This window comes from Neolamprologus brichardi, chromosome 17, assembly GCF_056152115.1.
Source record: "Neolamprologus brichardi isolate AB-2024 chromosome 17, ASM5615211v1, whole genome shotgun sequence".
In the NCBI taxonomy this organism is placed as follows: Eukaryota; Metazoa; Chordata; class Actinopteri; order Cichliformes; family Cichlidae; genus Neolamprologus; species Neolamprologus brichardi.
In genome coordinates, this window is record NC_142120.1 from 9,238,339 (window position 1) to 9,261,213 (window position 22,875).

The window sequence follows — 22,875 nt, forward strand, 5'->3', positions numbered from 1 at the left end:
TCGAGATACCGACCTGCACTATAGTAATAATAATAATGGATTGGATTTATATAGCGCTTTTCAAGGCACCCAAAGCGCTTTACAATGCCACTATTCATTCACACATTGGTGGAGGCAAGCTACGGTCGTAGCCACAGCTGCCCTGGGGCAGACTGACAGAAGCGATGCTGCCATATCGTGCCATCGGCCCCTCTGGCCAACACCAGTAGGCGGTAGGGTAAAGTGTCTTGCCCAAGGACACAACGACCAGGACAGAAAGCCCGGGGATCGAACCGGTGACCTTCCGCTTAAAGATACGCTTCCCAACCCCCTGAGCCACGGTCGCCCGTATTTGCTTGCTTTCACATCCATGTGAATTTGAGTGACATCCCATTCTAAATCCATTGGGTTTAATATGATTTTATGTAGCCATAATTCCATCAACTATTCTGGGGAGGCTTCCCACAAGGTTTAGGAGTGTGTTTATGGGAATTTTTGACCATTCTTCTTCCAGAAATGCATTTCAGAGGTCAGACACTGATGTTGGATGAGAAGGCCTGGCTTACAGTCTCCGCTCTAATACATTCCCAAAGGTGTTCTTTTGGATTGAGTTCAGGACTCTGTGCAGGCCAGTCAAGTTTTTTTTGAAGTACCCCTTCACCTGGCAAATGCCAAACCCAGACTTGTCCATCAGATTTTCAGACTGACAAGTATAATTTGTCACCAGAGAATACAACTACAGTGTTGTAGAGTCCAGTGGCAGTGTGCCTTAAAGCACTACATCTGATGCTTTGCATCGAACTTGGTGATGTAAGGCTTGCATCCAGGTCAGCCACTGAAACCTATTCTATGAAGCTCTCTATATGCTGTAATCTGAAGGCCAGAAGTCTGGACATCTGTAGCTGTTGACTCTGAAGAAAGTTGACGACCTGTGCACACTTTGCACCTCAGCATCTGCTGACCCCACTCTCTGATTTTCCATAGCCTACCACTTTCTGACAGTGTTCCTGTCATTTGCACTCGCATCCACCTTGTTATTGTAACGCTGGATTGTGGAATATTTGGTAGCACGAAAAGTTCTCAACTGGACTTTCTGAACCGGTATCATATCACAATACCACACTGAAATTCACTGAGCTCCCGATCCATTTTTCCACAGATGTTTGTAGGAGCAGTCTGCATGCCCAGGCACTTAATTTTATACATCTGTGGCCATGGAAGTGATTGCAACACCTGAATTCAATGATATCGATGGGTTAATGTAATTCCTGAATTCCTGAAAATCTGTGTCATGACAACACTATTGACTTGGATGTGAAATGGCCAGCTGTTACCATATCACCCTCTACAATTTGGATGAATTAGTCTATCCTAACATTGGACGAAAGGCTGGAAGCCATGAACAGGATTCCAGTCCTTCACAGAGAGCCAGGCAACCACTCATGCTCACATGAATTTAAAATCCCCACTTATCACAACATGCTTGTATTTGCACTGAGGAAATCAAAAAGAAACCTTTGGAGGAACATGCAATTTCCTGAACCTTTTTGTTTTGGTATGAGTCATCTTACACCTACAGCCACGGAAAAAGTAGTTTAACTATCATAGTCTACTGTGGTAGTTGCATTGTTAAAATATAATCCCCTTTTAAAACAGTTAAATGAGGATACATTTGTAACATGAAAGCCTAAAAGACAGGCACAAATGCAAAGGTACAAACAGTAAACAGGAAAAAATGAGACAGATGGCCCCAGACAGGGAGAACGGGGTTAGACAGAGCGAGAGACGCCCAGGCCTTAGCCCCAGCAGTCTTCATGCTGGTAAATTAGCTTGGTGAGATCCCACTGTGGCGATACTCTCCTCATTAAACAGAGACCATAGCTTGCTGTTAGAGGGCTAAGTCAAAAGTGTTTTTTGAACAAGTAAATAACTATCCAGACTTACTCAAAAGCAGGGATCCAGACGACTATATCAATTGACTGTATTTGTGCCTATATTCTCATGGTCACCATGCTCTCTTCAATTCCTCCAGCTCATTCTGAGTGTCTAAGCCTTGTCCATCCTTCTCTAAGCTCTCTAGCCTTTGAAATTATGTATACAAAATGACTACAATTTCTCTCCACACAAAAGTTGACTATAAATTGGTTAACATGATTAAGCAGATAATTTTATCACAGATGACGTGACCGACCTTCCTCACAATGCCCCTGCAAGTGTGTCTGTTTAACAACGTATCCAATCCTCTTACTGACAGTGTTTGTCTGTGTGTGTGTGTGTGTGTGTAGGAGACAGAAAAGCGATATGTGCGTGTAATGCTTTGGGGTTAATTAGCTTCAAACCAATGCCATCTATCAGCCTAGTGCTCAGACTCTGCTTCCCTACCCGACGGCTCCATTACCACCATAATACACACAAGCACACACTATAGGCCAGTTTAGGTTGCAGTCATGCTTCTGTAAGGTCTCCACATGACAATAATTTTTTAAAACAACATTTAGAATAAAAAAAATCTAATATCTGTCATAGATTTAGATTGTTTTGTGCTTATTTTCAGCCCTTTGTAGGTTACTGTAGCCTGAAAGCACAGCACAAGTTGCTGACTCTAACATTCCTCACAAACCAGAAGTCTCCTTAGGTAAGCATATTTTGCCATGCTGATTTTTTTTGTCTTTTTGGTTCCTCTGGCAGGACGGGTGCAATTCTGTGAAATGAATTTTCTCAACTTTGGTTCCCAGCTGGAACAACACACACACACTCACTCACAAAAAGCCAGTGGCTTGAATCATTAGGTCCAAATCCGGCTGTTAGTTATCTGTTCAGCTCCCTAGTGGGATTTAGTTGGATCTATAGTGAAGGATGAAACTGTTCCTCTCTTTCACCAAACCCATTAAGGAACAGACGGGGCAGACCTAACTGTCTATAGTGGCAGGACTTCTAGGATATTGGCTTATATTGGTTTCTATTGCTTTCACTGCCCCCAGAGTTTATTCAGGAGATACTATTTGGAAACAAAAAAAGCAGAAGGGCTTTTAAAGGTTTTCTTAAAGCAATGTTTTAGTCAAAGGATTTCGTTTCCAGAGCTCAAGAAAACAGTGATATTAACAGCTTGCTGGTGTTGATTGATTGTTTTCATGAAGGGGAAACATAAGCTTTTGCTCTTTCAATACTCTTTGCTTAGAGGGGAATAGAGCAATTAAGAATTAATCTGTTATTTTTATGGTTGAGACTAGTCTATCCCATGTTTTCATTGTGATTAATTCTATACTTAAGCAAAGGAACCAAGATTTAATATCTTTGCTGGCTGGGCCCAATCGCTATTCAGTGGCAGCCCCACGACTTGATATAGATTAGTTTCTGTTTGTTCTTAGGAAGAGTTTAGGCTTCTAATGAGGTTTTGTGGGGAGGTACAGGGAATAAGTGCTGGTTCAGAGACCTTTTGGCTTATTTAAGAATAGTGACTGTAAGGAGGCGCGCAGCAGCATGCATAGTGGAATTCTGGTAATCCAGAGATCCTTGGGAACAGAGGATTAAAGATTTAAGATGCCTTCATTATACTACAGTGTGTGAAAATGATTTATTTGCTATTATATATAGACTGTATTCCGGGGATCCAAAAATACCAGCAATTTGTTAGTTTGTGGAAGTATGGTAGTTCTTTGGATAAAATGGGGGGAAAAAAGTTTAAATTTCAAGCAAGCATGCATGCAAAATGTCATATATTGACTGACTGAATTGTAATGAATAGCCAAACAAGGTTATGAGCAGCATCTAGAACTAAAGAAAATATCATTAACGCTGTATGTTCACCAAAGTATTTTCTCTTGAATACGGCTATTTCTTAGTTTGTGATTGGATCATCATTCAGCATGTCTATAAAGTCAAGTATCTCCAAGAATATACTGCATCTACAGTGGTTTGGATACTTTCTGTCTCATAGAAAAAGAAATACCATCAAATTATTACATTTTAGCATCATCTTGGTAACAAACAGGTTTTTTTTTTTTTGTAGCTTGCATATAAGTCTATTTGCAACAAAAGTTTTCAGTTGCTTTATCTGTCCACTTTACACTACTAGATTCCGATCCAGTTGTTTATACATTCAGTAATTATTGTTGATATCTTTGTGCAGTCAGTGGATATTGCATAGATGATAATAATTGTCTTCCAAAACTCTGAAACAATACAGGACATTACTCTGATAAGTGCATGAGAGTCAGAAAGTGTTAATTGAAACGGCAGATAAGCCTATACATACTCTTCCATTTATTACTCACACTTGTATTTCCCTCTCTCTCCCTCATACACTCACACACATATTCATTAGAGCAAATGGAATTAAGGGGATTGCAGGTATAATCTTCTTCCCCAGCGATGTGGGGGAACCAAGCTGTTAATTTGCCGCCTCTAACTACACCTCCAACTCAGCTTGTTTTGAAAAGGGCTCAAGTCATTGCGAGTCAATGGGAACTCACAGTATGTAAATGATTTACAACACTCGAACGTCGCTTGACATTTGGAAAATTAAGGAGGTTTCTGCACCTTTATGAAAGGTACATATCTGTTTTTCAAGGATCTATGAATGTGTCAGTAGTGGTAGTAACTTGGTAAATGGACCAGTACTTATATAGCGCTTTTCTACTCCAACTAATCACTCAAAGTGCTTTTTACTACAAGCCTCATTCATCCAGCCACACACACATACACACAGGCACTTTTTTCTATACCTACGTTTTTGATATTTGCAGTGCATCCTGATGGAGGAAACTCTGGGTTAAATATTTGGTCCAATGGATGCTTTAACATGCAGACTGGGATATCCAGTGACTATTGTAGCACTTACGTGGGTTGAGATACAGTATCAATGGATAATTACCAAGGTAATGAGTAATTTTGGGCTAGTATCAGAAGATTAAGAACGACCCTTAGAGCTCTGGTACATGAATGGCAGAGAAACCAGACAAACACAGTTGTGTGGCTTAAAAGTACTTTAGTGATGTTAAGCCTTTTAAAAAATTTTTGTAACCAACACTGAATTACAACAGGTTTTAACAGAACTTTAAGTATAAAAATTTCCCCCAAAGTAGCAAAAAAATAGAATAAAAATAAAATTGTGCACAAGTAAAGAATTAGTCCTTTTTTAAAGTCCAAATGGTACCGATGGGGTCCATGACAAACAGGTGTATTGCAATAGAATCCGTCCAATAAGGAGTGTGTGTGTGTGATTGTCTGTCCTACCGCACTACTTGTACAGTAGAGGATTGCAGTCCATCAATGTGCAAATGAGTATGCGTGTATATGTATATCGTCTCCTATTATCTTAGGTTGGCTCGCCATCCAGTGAACAATGTAACACTCTGGGTTCTGGAATTGCTGACCTGGTCTTTGGATTCGTCCCATATAAAAACCTGTCGAGTGGATGCTCAGCGTTTACGTGAAGCCACAGCTCAGTAAACCTTCCGGTCTCGCTCTGTCCTCGATAACAATTTTTAGCCCGCCTGCTCTGTTCGGCTATAGAAGCAAGAGACTTGGGAGCTGGTACTAAGGAGGGACAAGAGCTGCCTAGAGCTTCACTGATTGGCTGACACGAGAGGAGTGGAGTAAAACAATAGGCTCTCATCAGAGCTCATCAACTCTCAAAGAAACTTAACCCTTATTTAACCAGAACAAATATATAAATCTGTCCCTTTTTTGTTTAAATAAAAATTTTGATCTCGTTTCACTTTCATTAAACAAGAACAGTAAGAACAGAAACAATGAACATAAAATGTTTTACTTTTTCTTTTTTGTTTAAGATGATTTTAGGAATTGGGTTACACTATACTGACATTTATTTACAGTTACAGTTTAACAGTACAACAGTAATTCTGAGGCACCGGCCCTGTCATGACAAAGAACTGGATAAACCAAAGAAAATGTATGGAAAAATGACTTGTGCTTCTGCATTGTCAGTAGCTTTGCTTGTGAAGTACAGTCGCAAGTCACTAAAACAAGTCACTCGGATATTTCGCTGGGTGTGTGCTCAAGTACGGCGTGGAGCAGCAGCGAGCAAACAGCCACCTCTGCCCCTCAAACACAGGGAAGAAAAAAGAAAAGAGAAAATTCATCTTGTTTTCTCCGAGTAGAACTAATAAAGCTGGAGTTTATCGATACCACAGTCTTTAATAATTTAGCCCTGGTGTACGTTTTATTACCTGGTTTCGCTACCTATCCCTAGTGACTATATAAATGTCTGCAGAAATATTTTGTGAAAACACAGGTATATTTGGGGGTAGACAGTACTGGCTCTATGCCTGCAGTAGACAATATTGGATGTTGAATCTGTACTTTATGTAACTCCCTCTCTGCATTTGCTCTTTTCTCTGCTTTTCGTCCTCTTACTCAGTAATGACTTGGGAAGGATGACAAGTCATTACTGAGTGTGTTTGTCTGAGTATGTCTGTGTTTCCCAGCTTTAGAGTGAAATAACAAAAGATCAAAGTATTAGGTTTGCGGAGGTCACAAAGTTTCTTTCCCATGGTAAACAGACGGATACCTCATACTCCTGCAGCCAAGAATTCAGTGTTCTTTGAAATGGATATTCAGTTATTTAAAAGTACATAGAGTAAAAGACCAAGTAAAACGGTGGAGTCATACACAACATAGACGTGTACGCAGCAGCACATGCATGTAGCCACATACTGTATATACAGTGATGAGCTGGAATGGGTTTTGATTTTTTTTCCTTTTTTATTTGTTTATCATTACCTCTATGAATTATACATATCCTGAAGTTCACCAGAGTTCCCAATTCTATTCCCCTGACAGAGGAGACCAAAAACGGCACTCAAATGCTGGAAGCGTGAATTCCCATTGGGTTGGAAAAATGGAAAGTTATTAAACAACTGAAAACTGTGGAACAAAGCTGTTTTGTTTCAAAATTAGATATCCAGCCAGCAATAAAACCAGAAATTTTCCATTTAGTACTGAGCAATAAGCGTTGTCATAGAAGTGAAAACAAAAAATTCTCTCCTCTCAATATTCTCCTCATACACAGTTAATGTGCTGTACAGGTTAGGAATTACAATTAGCGTACTTAATTTACAATACAATGCATTTTTATGCCGCATGCGATAATCTTGAAACTCAGCGTTATTTACCTTTTGTTTACAGATTTGCTTTTAAACCACTGAAGAGAAATAACTTACAGTATCTCTCAAAATGGATCGCTGACCTTTTTAAAATGGCAAAGACAAGTATAGATGCACAGTGACAGAGACTTCAGATGATGCTCAAAGGGAATAAAGACAGTGAGTGATGGCCTTTAGAAACATTCAAGTCACATAAACACACACACACACTTGCGCACACTGTCTGTCCTAAATCTCCCGTCTGGATTTGCTGTGTTCAGCAGTTGTCGACGTTGGTGTTTTTGTATGTGTTAGCATGGGAGACAGACAGCTGACACACCTTATGCTTGGGCTGAGATTGGCAGTTAAGAGTTGCTTCGAATGTATGCCAATGAGATGTCTACCCAAAGACTCTGTGTGTGTTTGTGCTTGCGAATGTTATAAATGGAGGGGCTTCTCCCACTGTCGGGGGAAAAATCAATCTGCCTGTCAGCCATTGAACACCTTCGGCCTGTTATGCCACCTATCACAAGCAATAAATGTGTGTGTGTGTGTGTGTCTTCTGTTATTTCGTCAGCCTCTTTGTCTCTCCGTTCTGCAATCTGACTGTTGTGCTTTTCTTTTCTGTCCCCCCCTTTGGTCCCACATGTCTCTTCTCTGTCTCTTTTAAATCTTCTCTCTATCCTGAATCTGTCAGCCATAACACAAGTGTTGAAAAATGACACCATCTGCTTACCTTTTTGTTACCACACTGTCAGCCTGTATTCATATTTCCAATTATGAACCAATTATGCTTTAATACCTGTTCATCATCAGCATGTGTTTTTTTTCCTTTCATATCTATGAACCAGCAGTTTCTCATTTTAGTTACACTGTAACTTTCATGTTGATGACTTCGTCTCAATTTCCTGACAGTTGTTTACCACACTGATCCTGCAGGGAGTGGGCGTTTTGTAATTCCTAGTTCAAATATCACTGAACCGTTTTACTTTTTCGAGTTGTTTTTTTTTTTCATTGTAGGAGAACACATTAATTGTGGTGATAAACATTAAATTGAAAAAATAATCATATAAGAGTCTTCCCACTTTACTCATTTTAATATGTAGGCAGTGAAACAATTACAATATTTGGCTCACGTTCAGAAACACCACGCTATTAACTGTGCTTTTTTCACATTTCCTCAACATCTTCCTTCCTTCTTCCCCTTTTTCCATCCAGATCCCGCAGATCAGCTACGCCTCCACGGCTCCCGAGCTGAGTGACAACACTCGCTATGACTTCTTCTCCCGTGTTGTGCCACCGGACTCGTACCAGGCCCAGGCCATGATGGACATCGTCACAGCGATGGAGTGGAACTACGTTTCCACGCTGGCCTCAGAAGGCAACTATGGCGAGAGCGGAGTCGAGGCCTTTATCCAGATTTCCAGAGAAACTGGTAAGAGCGAACCTTTCCTCTGTTCATCTGCATTTTTCCCCCCTTAAAACGAAACCTTATATTAATATATAAGGTTTCTTAATATATATATTATATATATATTCTTAATATATATATTAAGAAGACTTATATTGTTTTTCTATATCATAGATTGTTCTGATTTTGTCTACATTTTATGGTGACGAGTTTTTATCCTCCAGCTTTTTTGGGAAAGTGTTTGAAGCAGCATTTATATCTCCTTCTCTTCTGTGTTGTGTGACACCTTCATACAGTATTTGCTGTGACTGTCGCTCCAGAGCAAATCATAATTTAAATGGATTTAAGTGAGAGCAGAGCGGAGGTCTATACACGATTTAAAAAAACTGTTAGAAGGCAAGTTCGCCACTTCTGCTCCACTATCAGGATGTAATAACTATGATATGCTGTTCATAGTGCACTTTGGTGTATAGTACATGAATAGTGGCTTTGGCCTGCAATTTTAGATGAATTGTAGAAAGAACAGAGTGGAAACCTGTTGTTTAAAGTTCTAGAGAAACTCCGGGGGAAGTTCACTCTTTGCGTAAATTGCAGGCTGTAGATTGAAGACTGTGGCGAGCAAACTGAGAAAGTTATTGTCGCAAACATGTGATGGACAAGTGCAGCCATCTGTGTATCTGTCTTTTAGTTCTTTATGCATGTATTTCATTTTTGGCAGTGACGCCAGCTTTCGCAGACGCATTCAGCCGGTGTGAAAAAGGTGTGCTGTCATGGTTATTGTCCCTGAGAATTAGCAGAACAACATCTAATACGTCAACTCTAGTTACTCTAGTAGGCAGGCGGGTGACAAAAGAAGGATACAGCGCTAAAGGATGGATTTTTATGGTGACACAAAGACGAGCAAATGCACAGGGGTCACATTAAGCAGGTGGAACTCAAGAGTGAGGTTGATTTTAATAAGGTGGTGCAGAGTAAATTGTTGGTGGGAAATGTGTCTTAGGTTTTGGCCCGCACGCGGTCATTTTAGAGCACATCTGTTGCTGGTGCAGCATTAATGTGCTGCCACTTTGGTGCTTTGATCAACAAAAGCAAAGCTAAGTCACTAAACTGCTGTAATAACTTGGAGCAAATGTTCAGCAGTAACAGACTGTAAATGATCAGTTTTGTCATTGCTGCTTAAACTGTCATCTGCAAACTGGGATCAGTAATTTGAGCAGGACCTGTTGTCCTCTGCAGCTTTGTGCTGTAGTGAAAGCATCTCAGTTCATTAAATCTCTTGATCCATCTGAAGGCAGCAGGACTCACGCAGCCATGTGTCATCAAAGGAAGGACAAATGGTGGAACAGTGACAGAGTTATGGGTGCCCGAGGCTAACTGATGTCCATGACGATCAAAAGGCTGATATGTACTTTAGTACAATACCACAGAAGAGCTGCTGTAAGACATATCTGAACACCCTCATGCTTCAGAATGGTCGACAGGTAGTATAACAGTTGGGGCATGGTCACCCCTACCTGTCTAGAGCCTTCAGTGGAAGCATGAGTGTCTAAACCGAAATGGAGCTAAGTAGAAATTCCCCCTTATTGCCACGTGCATGAGCATGATTTAGCAGGGAGAGAGATAGCAGCATGATGCATTTGGTAACAAGCTATTGAACCCAGAGTAGGAAATGTTCTGCTGGTAAACCTCAGGTACTAAACTTTGTTGCTGACTATGCATGGGGTTACTAGAGCTGTCAAGATACTGGAATTTCAAAGTCGATACCAATACCCAAGAAAATACTCAATACTAGATAAAAGCTTTTGAGCCCATTGTGCAACAACAGAAGTAACGAAAAAGAAGTTATTAACATTTGTTAATGTTCCACGAATTTTTCCAGTTCTAAGTTAGAATTAGCAAAATATTTAAAAAAAATGCCCAACACATATCAATAATTTAATTATTGTGGAAGAAGAGCATAATGGAAGATGGAGTGGTAAAGTGTGGTATCACTTATGCTCATTGCCTGCTTTTCAAAACTGACCTCAGAGCTAGCTGCAACAAAATAAGAAACCCATTTCAATAAATTATTGTGTAAGTAGTTGTCAAAGGAGCTTGCAAAGAAAAGTGTCTGGACTTCTTTAAGTTGCTTGAAGACGTTTCACCTCTCATCCGAGAAGCTTCTTCAGTTCTAAGGTCAAATGGTGGGGAGTCCCAGATTTAAACCTAGTGGGAGTATCCAGTGGGGACAAAAGGACCCCCTGATGATCCTCTAATCGCCTGAGCCAAGGTGTGAAACTGGGTGTGGGTCCCAATCAGCCAGGGTTTCGGGTGAGCTCTTTGTGAAACCTGGCCCCACCTTATCATGCGAATTCCTGAGGTCAGAGGGCCCAGGTGTGAGGGGTGAGTGGGATGTGTAAGTAGTTAAAGCTTATCATATACTGTCCACCATTCACACTGGTCCACCTCAGTCTGCAGCTCTTTCATCCTTTCTTCGGCTCTTGAGCCACAAAACCCGTCTGATTTGGCTGTGCTGCCTCTTCATTTGCTCGGATTACTTCTCTACATTAGACTCTGCTCTGTTGGGCTACGGTTCCCCCGCTGCTCTGCACAGCCAGCAAACTGCCCCGTTCTCTGTTTCCATAATCCGCTCTGTCACAGCTCCATATTCCATCCACGTCACGTTCAGCCTGCAACAATTATTTATCTTTTATCTAACTAAAATTCAGTAGCTGCTACCTTAATGATAACAGATGGCTAATGTGGCTACTGGGTAACTGCTAACAGTTAAACAGCTAATGTCAACATATATGCTGGCCAGGTTAGCTTTTACGATAACTTTTTAATACTTCACTGGGTTGAAATAGGAGCTTAACTGAGCTCTCAAATTCCTCCTAAAGCGCTGTTCAGTGTTAAGAACATTAACTACTACAGCTGTTAGTGATTGGAGGGGCTGTGTGAGTGTTTGCCGGCAAATTATGATGCAAATTATATTCGTTAAAATTGGTTGGTTTCCTGTTTCAGAGAAATCATACAGTTCACATACATGAATAATAGCAATGCTCCAAATTTTAGAAATGAAATAACTTTTATTACGTTACACTGCAAGGTGCCATTGTCGCATTTTATTGGAGTAGTTTGTGCTTACTTGACTTAATTGACAGAACACATGATTTAAAGAAAGGATTTATCGGTCCTATGTTAGTCTCTGCCACCTTTACAACTCTATTAAATAAAAGTAGCATGTCGTATTCTTTAAATGCACTAGACCGTCACATTATAGTTTATGAAACAGTTTAGAGTAAGAATTAAAATACCTTGGAACATTTCTGTCATATAAATGCCTTCATTAGCCTGTTTTAACTGTTTATTTCTGCCATCACTGTGCAAATTAAATTTAAAAAAAAGTACACACCACCTGCCTCTGGCTGCAGATTTGGGGTGCTTGGAGTTTAGTCATGCTGCTCTGCACAGTTCGGACAACAATCGGATTTCCTGGAGAAACCTCCCTCTATTTGTTGAGCTGCTGTTCTCATGCATCACTTAGAGCAGAACAGCTGTTTTCAGAGCAGTGACACTCGTGATGAGGGAATTTGTCACCACGGCCTCGGTACTTTTAATTCCACTTGTAGAGTCGAAAGTCTGCAGGTCTTGAAGCAGATATCCTGCTCACAGCTATATTTTGTTTCTTGTCTCCCTGCAGCAAGCTTTTGCCATTCTCTCTTAGCCAGAGTCTTGGAGAGTAATGGGCTTCTCAAGGTGATATACTGTACTGTTGTTAGCTGGGCTTGTATTTAGCAGTGGGATGTAAATTGGACAGTTGTTGGCTCTTGATTTTTACGGGCTGCTTGTGATCGATGTGTTTGCAGGTCTCTTTTAGTCTCGGCCTGCATTTCTGTTCTTTTTTTAAATCACTCTTTGCCTGCTGTATTATCACGGAAAGATTTCTGGGCTGGGTTTGCTGTGAAGGGACAGTCGATGATGTATTTTAACTACTTCACTGGATGGTGGAGTGACAGGAAAAATGAGAACAAATCACTACAGAGTAAGTGAGAGTGACAGAGATACAGAAAATAAGAGAAACACAGAGAGATAGATCACTTGTCTGTTTTGATGTAAACTCTAAAAGCACGGTCCCTGTGGTCCTGGGAGCATCAAGATGGGTGAATGCAGAATCAAAATCAGTTTATGAAATCTTTCAAGTGATGTTGACAGATCAAAATGCTGCTGGTTTCCCTTGTTATGTCTCAAATGTTTTTTGAAAACACATCATGTTGGATGTTGACAAATATTTACCGACTGACAGAGCCAAGACGAGTAAAGAATCCATTTAAGGGGGTTCTCATCAGTCGAAATCTTTCCAGTTTTAATTTTTTATCATCCTGTTGATTTTCTTCCCTTTGTTGTTGTTGTTGTTGTTGTTTCTCCATTGTTTGTGTGCTGATGCAGAAATGACAGGTTTTTTTTTTGTATGTCTGTGCTGTTGTCTAGCTGTCCATCTTAGTCCCGGTGCGTGTTTGGAGCCAGCTCGCCCAGGGCTTTGTGCAGTGGCAGTCAGCACATAAATGTTTTGTGTGGAGTCAGATCAGTGTGTGTGTGTGTGTGTGTGTGTGCGTCACTGTAAAGTCTGAAGCAATACTTAGCAAAGTGTGTTTTTGTGTTCTGGGGCGGGGGGTGGGGGCGTTATCTTGCTTTATATGTGTGTAGGTGGATGTGTGGGTGGGTGTATGGGAGGGCTGCATGCTGTGACAGCAGTCACTCAATTCTTTACTCTGCCCCTCTGAAGACGCCAAGCAAGCTAAGGAAGATACAGGGATGGCAGAGTGGACAAAACGCTGGTGAACAAGAGGAGGGGACAGGAAAAAGTGACGGGACGGGGAGAGTTCATAGTGTGTTGGAAGTAATGAATGAAACTGGACCCTGGGAAATAGGTAGAATAGGAGAAGAATAAGGAAAGGAAGAGCAGCATTAGGATAAAAATAAGGATCCTAGTAATGATATTAAGCATTCGTTGTACACATATGCATGCATAAATTCCCTGAGACACAGTCATATATTTTCATTTTATTGCATTTTCAATAACAAGTGGACCTCTTCAGATACACTCAGAGAGAGAAAATAAGAGAAAGTGAGCTGCTGGGAATTTCTAGGATGTTATTTTGTAACTGCGGTGTAATGAGGGAAGTTTACAAGGCACTCTGCATACTGATACCAAACATCCATATGAATTGGTGTGTAATCATTCACCGATGAGTGTTAATGGGTGTGTGTGTTTGAGAGAGTTATAGAAAGTGTGCACGTGTACTGCGTGCATTGTGAAAGGATATTAATTGCCAAAAACTGCTCTCGTCACATTAGCATATGTCAGGGGTTACTGGGTGTGTGTGGGAGGTGAATAGGTGATAGTGGCAGGGACAGAAAATGTTTAAAACTGTCCACTCAGACTTTTTATTTAAGACTCTGGAAGTTAAATATTGACTTCTCCAGTACGGTGTTTGAAAGTGAATATGTCCTACTTATGTTTGCTGCCGCACAGCTGCAGTGCTATGCCTCTCCCAGGAGGAGTAAGTAGAAAATTCTGCACATCTAATTTTTCAGCCAAGTCCACAGAGCAGTCAGCAAAATCGTTGTTTCAAAAGGACTGCTTTAGGAGGAAAAACCAACTGGAAACAACTTTGTTTTTAGGTTAGAAGGGAAAGAATGCAAAGAACAGGATGCAGGTGTTAAAGAAATCAACCTTCCTATGTTTGCCTTACTTTGCTAGCTCTTAACACGAAAACACGAAAAACTCTTGAGCCCACACCTTAAAAAATTGCCAGTGGCCAACGTCAAACTGATCACAGTTCTTTTTCGTCTCCAAAAGCATGGATCTTGTCAGATCGCCCCTTGCCATTAGTAACTAACCATGAGACATGTTGCACAGATGAATGCAAACCATTGAGGTTCATGACAGTTTCAGCTATGTGGTAGCAGATTAATCGCTCTACTTTTCATCACAGTAAAGTATTTCTTTTGACCAAACGTATATGTGATGTGATGTCGCACTGCATTTATAAACACTGGTCTGGTCTGATGAGATGACTCTGGATTCAACCATTAACAAAGCTGTAATATTATGAACTTTAGCTTAAGCTATTAGAACCCTTTGAGGAGGGAGATCGCAATGATGCTGTAAGGGGAGCCAGATAAGGCTGGCTCCCCTTACAGCATCATTCATCTGTATAGTGGTTTATTATATCTGTCCAAATAACTGCAAATTATTTAAACCTACAGCCTGCAGTCTTTGTGCCCACATGTCCAAATACCTGCTGGCGAAATTACCAACACGGTCCCCGAGTGGCGCAGCTCGCTTGTAGAAGAATCTAACTCATAAGTCTTCCCTGATCAAACCTGACCTGACAAGGTTCATTTGGAGTAGGAGTTCTCACACAGATGTTTGGAGGCTTCTAAAAGTGTTAGAGATTCCTTTCTTGACTACATCGTGCATACTGTTTGTTAGAAGCAGCTCAAGCCTTTGACAGGGTGGAATTTCATTTTCTCTTTGAGGTCTTAGGGAGACTTAGATCAGGGCCTGAATTCATTAAGCGGGTAAATGTGCTTTATAGTGCCCAGAATAAATTTGCATATATTTTAATAACAGCTCAAATTTTCAGTATCACTATTTGATATGTTGTTTTCATGTTATCTAAAAAAATAAGTACACTTCAAATGATTCACAAATAGTTTCACGCTGCTTTTCTTTACATGTTATCCTGAATGTTGTACATTCAGGATAACAGACACGGGGAAGGATTTGGTTTTAAAGTAGGGATGCTCTGATGCGGTGGAGCCAACAGGCTAATAGAAATTCAATACAGAATCCTTAAGAGATTGCAGCAAATACCTCAGTGTCTCGCGACTTTATTTCGAGGCACCTCCCACCCGCTGCGCAAATTGTACTTAAGAAGAGGGATCTTGCATTTGGCAGTGCCTTCTCTGTCTCGCAGGAATATAACTTAATTTTTAAAAAGGAAATAAAAATGAATCCAGGCTTATTTTTGTGGCATCTTTCAGGTGTAGAGCTCACTTTAAGAAATGTTCAGCACAAATTATTTAACAAGCTTCTTTTATTCACACGAAGAAGCATTTTATTTCAGTGGGTTAGATCCAGACCTCCCACAGTTTGCCAGTAGTATGGAGAAAACTTTAAAGTGTTACGCCACAGAGTGACTGCACTCTGCCTTAAAGTGGAATTAAAACTTTTTTGATGAACTGTGGGAGACTTCAACCATCTGCATCCCAAAATGGGAACCAGATCTAGTATGCAAAGGACTTTGCACAGAGGACGAGGGGCCTTTTCCTGCCTCTCTACATGACTTTCTTCAAAGTATCTTATTGCTTAGTATTTCTTACTATTTCTCACTATTTCTTATAAGGGAACCTATTTCTTGCTGGAAATAATGTTTGGTGTTGAAACTGAGCTGATTGTGGTCATGAACATAGTTTTTAGATACACCACACTAGAAGCTTTGTACTTGATACTAATTTGTTAGTGTTACCATGCAAATGTGCTACACAGAAAGGACCAGATTTACTGTTGTTTTGTTCCAGGGTAAAAGCCTCTTTGGGCTTAAAGGAGTATAATTGGGATATTTTTAGGAAGCTTTCTTTAAGCAGTCTTCTGGAATAGTTCTATAAGCTTCTTGAAGGACATTCAAAGCTCTTCTTCGGGCTTTTGTCATGCATTTGTTTTTGTCAAGATGATCCCACACTGTTGGAGTAATGTGGGGTGGCCAACGCACTGATAATCTTCCATTGTGTGTGTTCTCTATCCAGAGCATCTATTTTATAATCATACTGTACTTGTACTGTTTTTGGTAAGTACATTATTCACCCCCCAGGTACATTTTTGCATTTACTTTTCTTGTTATTTTGGAACGCACTTGGTCAGTATAGAAATGAACTGCCTGCGTCCATGTTTGTAAATGACCATATTCTTAATAAATCATAAACAGAACTTTTAAATCTCCATCAGCGCATTTTAAACAGTTTAAATCATGTCCATGCAGTTTAATTGGCTTCTCATGCCAACATTTCTATGTTTCTATCCACGTAGGGATCTCTAGTATATATTTAATATATTTTTTGTTTGCTCATCCATGCCTACATCCTGAAATATATTCACCGTGACGTTAACTGCGTATGTAGCCTGCGTGTTGTCACCCCCAGCCATGGCTTTCCAGTCATGCAGAACTAGTAACAGACACAGCTCAGTGAGCAGGGGCCAAATGTGTTTACTCATCATTAGTGTGTGCTCATGAACTGGATGCATTAAACAGGTTTTGTACACAGCGAATCGATGTAGCCCACTGATCAAAGGTTAATGAATAAATAATGCAAAGGTCACCTTTTTTAGGCATAAGTGGCCCTGTTACAGTGTTACAATATCACAAAGTTGCATCTTACATCACACAGAGCAGAAGCAACGCATCAGAAAAAGCCTTTTTTTGATACTGAATCCCTGAAGAGCAAAAACACCAAAACAAACCCAAAACATATTTTTTCTGACACAGAGGTCTAGACCAAAAACAGAAGCACGCAAGCATCTCAACCTGGTAATGTTTCATTTTAGTGCTGAGACCGTCCAAGCTCCTGGCCTACATTTTCATCTAAAGGGCAATCTCCCTTTCCACCATCCAAGAGTACTGTTGACCCTCTCTGTAGAGGATACATCATGTAGTGCTGAGGCCACAGCCTCCTAAATCAACCAGTGTTTGAAACGTATGGATTTCTGCACTATAAAACAAGAGGTGGCAGTGTACTTTACCAAAGATGGAAGACATCTTTTAAATCAAGTCACGGCCCTTTCTCCTTCCAGTACCCTTCCTCACCTCCCCGTGGAATCCAGCTGGGATTAAAACTACCACATCTACATTCAGACACACTGCAGACAGAGCGAAAGGGGATGTGTGTTTGCAAGGGAGAAGGAAAGAGAGTGGGCGTGACTCAGTCTGTGTGTTATCGAGTGTGTATGGGCACCTGTAAGTGTAGGGGGCAGAGAGAGAAAGCGTATGTGTGGACTGAGTTCACCGGCTTAGAACAGTCAACTGCCCCTGACACCGGCCGCTCTGCTGCAGCTCTGGAAGGCGGTAATGAAGAAAGGAAGGAAATGAGCAGGAGAAAAAGGGCTGAAAGAAAATAATTAAACGTTTATCTCCAGATTCATTTAATTAGTTCTCTGGCTCTACACTAATCTTCCGCCTTTTTGCTTAGCTTTGCCTCTTTAGTTCGCTTCGAGTCCACTCTTGCCCTCCACAATGAAGGCGGTCCTTGTCATTATCCAGCACTTGCTACTGGCTATTCTGTTTTTTTCATTGAGGAAGAGCAGATTGTACATTAATTGAAATGCACCTATCATCTATTTATGAGCATGTACACTATGTTACATTTTTAGACCTCACTTGTGTTGGAGAAAAGGTAATGATCTGAAAAACAAAGAAAATCCTATATTTTTTGCTTGCTGTATGAATTCAATTGTTGTCTGGAGTAAGTGTGAGTTTTCTAACACAGGCTGTCGCACAGCCTCACAAAATATAAATGCTCAAGAATAAGCAGCGGGCACTTAAACACACTCTCTAACTCTCTCAGTTGACAACGTATGTCTCTCGGGTAGAATTAGCTCTCTGTTTCTTGTCCTTGATTACACTCCCCTCACAACTTAAGACTGATACTATTCATCACCACACTCAGACACAGACACACACACAGACACACACATGGGGAACACAAACAGCAACCCATCCATTTGTAACTAATTACACCAGCCTTGGTTCTCATCTCAAGGTGAAGCTGTCTTAGTTGCCTGAAGGGCCCCAAAGTCTCAGTTGCTTATAGACTTGTTTATCCTCTTGGTATGAGGCATGATTGTCTTTGTGAATTCAAGTTCTTCTTTTATTAAACCTTTTATACATATATATAAGCCAGTTTGAAGATTTGTTCAGAGCAAGAACACTGACAGAAACTAACCATAATTAGTGCATGTAGTAAACACACATTGTGGAATACATTATTTTTGTTTCTTGCCTTATTGAAAATGGTTTGGCTTTTACTCAGAAATGTACAGTAGTGTGCAAAAGTCTTTATTTCTTTTCTCACAGGCTTTTTAAAATTAGTCTTTGTCAGTATTCCTCCAGGCTTTCTTTGGACACCGGCTGCTTTTTCACACATTTTCAGGCCATAACCTATATCTGACTATTTTCAGGGGGATACCTCTTCTTTTTTCTAAAAATTATTATTGTTGTTGTTGTTGTTAAGCCACTTAACACAGTGACATATGAATAACTTCAAGATTAAGAAAATGAAGAAAAAGTTAAGTGAAACGGAGAAAACACTGAGTTATGCCAAATTACACAAGAACTGGACTGAAAACCAGTCACAACAGGTCCGATAGAGTGATGAATCTATATTTTCCTGGCATGCACGGAGGAGGTCAGGAGAAAGATGCAATAATGTTCACAGCCATCTGTAAAACATGGTGAACAAAAGGTATCCAACATCCACAGAAGAGCTTTCAATATCCATCAAGAAGCCTGAAGAACCATTGCTGAAGGCTACTTAAAGAAATGACAAGAAAGATTACCTAAGAGTTCAAGCTGAAGAATCAATGTGGTCATCGCAAATATTAACCTTCAAGCTCGTTAGAAGCTCCTTACCCACTGTGCTTTTGCTTTTTATTCTGTATATTTGCATGTTTCAATAATTCACTGCACCGATTTCTTATTTTTGTAGCAAAATATAAAGAAATAAAGGTATCGTTAGACTTTTAGACAGAAGAGGTGATTTAAATCTTTTCAAGTCTCCGGATTCTATTATAATCAGGCCAATGTTAGCCTTATGTTACCAATCTCTCACCTGGGTGAGATTGACAATATCTATTAGGAGTTAACAGCCCTCTGCAGATGGCATTAGTATTGCCAGAGGACATCTAGAGAGGGTAATTATTACCTCAGTAACTCTGTGAATTTCATCCCATCCAGCTGAAATAGCCATTTTTAGCAATTATCCCTGGCCTCCCAATAAAACATCCAACAGAAATGATTCCCGGAAAACTCTGCCTGCAATGCTTTTTCAACCTGTAAACCCATTTCAGTATTTTGAGCCCTGTCTCAGTGATTGGTTGGGAGTTGAAAGAATAATTATGAAGCAGTTTGGCTGACGTGCAATATGTTACACAGTAGATTTCAAAGCCCTGTAGCACAAAACATAAATCTGTCTTGTTCGATAGCAATCATTAAGGCAAGTTTAAGTTTCAGAGTTCGCTGGTGGGTATACACAGTAATCAACAGTACTATGCATTGGCTATATGTTCTGGTACAGCACTGGGCCACGGTGGAATGTGCTATAGTGCCTTTTCTATATATTGATCAGTGCTTTTGTTAGATGTGTAGTGTCTCTTTCAGCTCTAGTGGTTTTCTTGACAAGGATGAGAACTCCCCATATTCCACAGTGACAGAGCAAGACAGGGTGGGGAGACAGAAGTACAGATGGAGGGAGAGGGAGGATTAGTGTGCGCATGTGTATGTATATGCGTGTAACCCTCTATTCTCTGTCCCTATTTGGCCTCATAGAGATCAGTGAGAGAGAAACCTCCGTCAGTTGCTGCTAAGCCCCAAAAGTAATTTCAGCTATATTATTGCAGCAGTTGTTACACATAGGTGTGTTTGCAGCTTATGTCAGGCTGTGCTGTAGGTATGTTTTAACTCTGTTTTTATATATGCATATTTGTTTATGTGTGTGTGTGTGTATATATGCTTATGCAAGAATTATGTGTGTTTTAGGTTTTGTTTGGGTTTTTTTTGCGTGTGTGTGGTTTGTGCCAGTTTGCTGTTTTTGCGTGTGTGTGTTTTGGAAATCTTTCTGCACAAGTTAAAAGCACTTTCAAGCCTCTTCTCCGTTCTGCTCCAGTAACTTAAGGTTTTTCTCTTTCCCTCCCTCATGGTTTTTTTTCTTCATTTTTTCATCTATGTCTGCAAAAAGGCTCTGGGGTCACAGTTAAAATAAATGACAAGAACCAACGTATTCAGGCACACAAAGGAAAAAAAACTTGCTTGGCTGTAAAGGTGCTTTGAGAGATCCACCGCAGAGCTTCAACCCAAAATATCTCTATTTCTTAAGAAGTATAGTTTAGAAAACCAAACACGGGAGTTAAATAATTTAACATATGTGAACTCACTCAGTCTTCCCAGCTATTATAAGTCTTATGCTGTAGTATCTTTTTTTCACAGCACCTAAACTGGTCGAACAAGGAAAAATCAACACTTGGAATTTTTTCTACTGCATTTTGCTGTGCTGTATAGTTGTGCCACAGGCTCACATCTCTACTTGATAAAAAGTGAACAGAAAGAAGCTGGTGATGGAGACCAAAAGATGTCAAAGCTTTATTTTTTTTGTAGTTAGTAACTATGCTTGCTATTGTAAATAAGTCTGGCACAGAGTATTACTGTAAACTTTACCACAATAGAGGAACAACCCACAGTGTTTATAATAAGAACACAGAATCATTCTACTTCAGTTTTTATAATTCAACAAGGATCTCCAGGTTGTCAACAATACCATGACATGGTACATTAAAAAAAAAAAGATTAAATATTATTATCATGCCTATTTGGAGTGCCATTCTGGATCATTCTGTCCTTTTTTAACCTGTTAACCAGTTACAAAGATTATTTATAGGATTTGCAATTTTACCATTGTTACCAGCAGAGGTTAAAGTCGGCAGGTGGGGAATAGTTTTGAACCAGCGAGGCAGTGAGTTTGCCAACTACATTCTATGGTATACAGATATCACAGTCTGCCCTTCACCAGTCTAACGTCATGCATCACTAGACCACAGCACTGTAAACTAACTTAGTTAAATAACACAGAGTTATCAATATTATTTAATTTGCTTTTAGAAAATGTATAAAATATAAAGTATACAGATAACTTCAGCAACACATTATTTATGGATCCTGTGTCCAGTTAACCAATTTAAAGCTTAGCTTGCATGTGCTATGCTAGCAGAGAAATTGTTTGTCAAACTGCACAGAAACAGTTTGTGTGTCATTATAGTGAGCTGTTTGAAACATTGAATTTGAAATTACCTGCCACTTTAAAAAAGTTACTCTTGTTAAGGTCAAGCCACTTCTGTACCGCTAGTTAGGATGCTGAAGTAGGGATGGGACAGATAAAACATGTATGCTAGCATAGAATGCTAGCTAGGCTGATTAGCAAGGTTTACTCATATAAGTTCATTGCATGGGCACCACCTAAAAAGTGCTAACATAAATAAAGTAAAACATATTTAAAACATACTCAAATTTCACTCAATCTCAATCAAAAAAGGAAATAAAAAATAAAATAAAAAGAAATGCTGTTGTTTTAGAAGAAAAAGAAAAGTACGCTTTTATTAATATTTAATAGCACTGCAAGCCTCAAACGCACTTGGGAAGTCTAGTTCATCGCCATTAATTAGCTGAGGTGTAACCTAAAAGAAAGCTAGCAGTTTTAGCCACCTATAAAGAGACAAAAGTTGAGCTTTTTAGCAATAGACTCTCTAAGAAGAGGTCCAGCCTTAAGTGCAGTCAAAATCAGAAATTTATTTATGATGCCCACTAACTGGTCTATGTTCTAAAAGAAAATAAAGTTGCTATTCTATTCTAAAATCTATTCTGTTTTATTAATATTCACACAAATATTTCTTTATTAATGAAAAGCCATCTGCAAGCATATTAAAAATCTGATAGGGATTATAGCGATAAACACCAAAAAGTGTAAAATGTCTTTTTGGTGTTTTATGCGTCTCTTTGCTGTCTATGCTGAAATAATGGACAAAACCATATATGTTGATAGGATATAACTAAACAGAGACAGAGAGGCTACTCAAAGCATTTTCCATGTGTTTAAGTAAACTTCACCTTCTGTCATTTAAATGCAATCCTCTTTCATTGCATTAGGTAATAAATCAGTTTCACCATTATAAAATCTGTCACTTGGACGATTTTTGGAAAGGGCTTAGCATAGCTTAGTGACTTTAAGCTTGAAGCGTCATTTGTAGAAAATGAGATTTACAGTCAGTGATCAAAGCAAAATTTAACTTTGATGTTGCCAGCCTGCCGTGATCACATAAAAATCATTGTATGCTGATTCAAAATTGCAGAGAATTGTAGCCTCTTTGCTTTTACTCAGCAAACAAATGGTGGGAGGCCAAAGTCAACCCATGACTTCAAAAAGATTAATGTTTAAAGATGCTGCAAAGAAATGAGTACAATGGTGTCACATTGAGTGTTGGATAACTGTGAGGCAATCATGGAGTACAAAGGAAGGGAACCTGATGTTTCTTTTTAATTTCACATAAAGTGCATTGCACACAAACGCAACCAA

General features: G+C 39.7%; 1 protein-coding gene across 2 annotated transcripts in view; it reads left to right on the forward strand.

The window, feature by feature from the left end:
* The window catches only part of grm8a (glutamate receptor, metabotropic 8a), a 304,220-nt gene that overhangs the window by 127,083 nt on the left and 154,262 nt on the right, over positions 1 to 22,875 (forward strand). For both annotated transcript variants that reach the window (XM_087830876.1, XM_006780652.2), the window contains exon 3: positions 8,304 to 8,520. In XM_087830876.1, the coding sequence (XP_087687002.1) occupies positions 8,304 to 8,520 (217 nt within the window). The remainder of the gene's footprint in view (positions 1 to 8,303; positions 8,521 to 22,875) is intronic.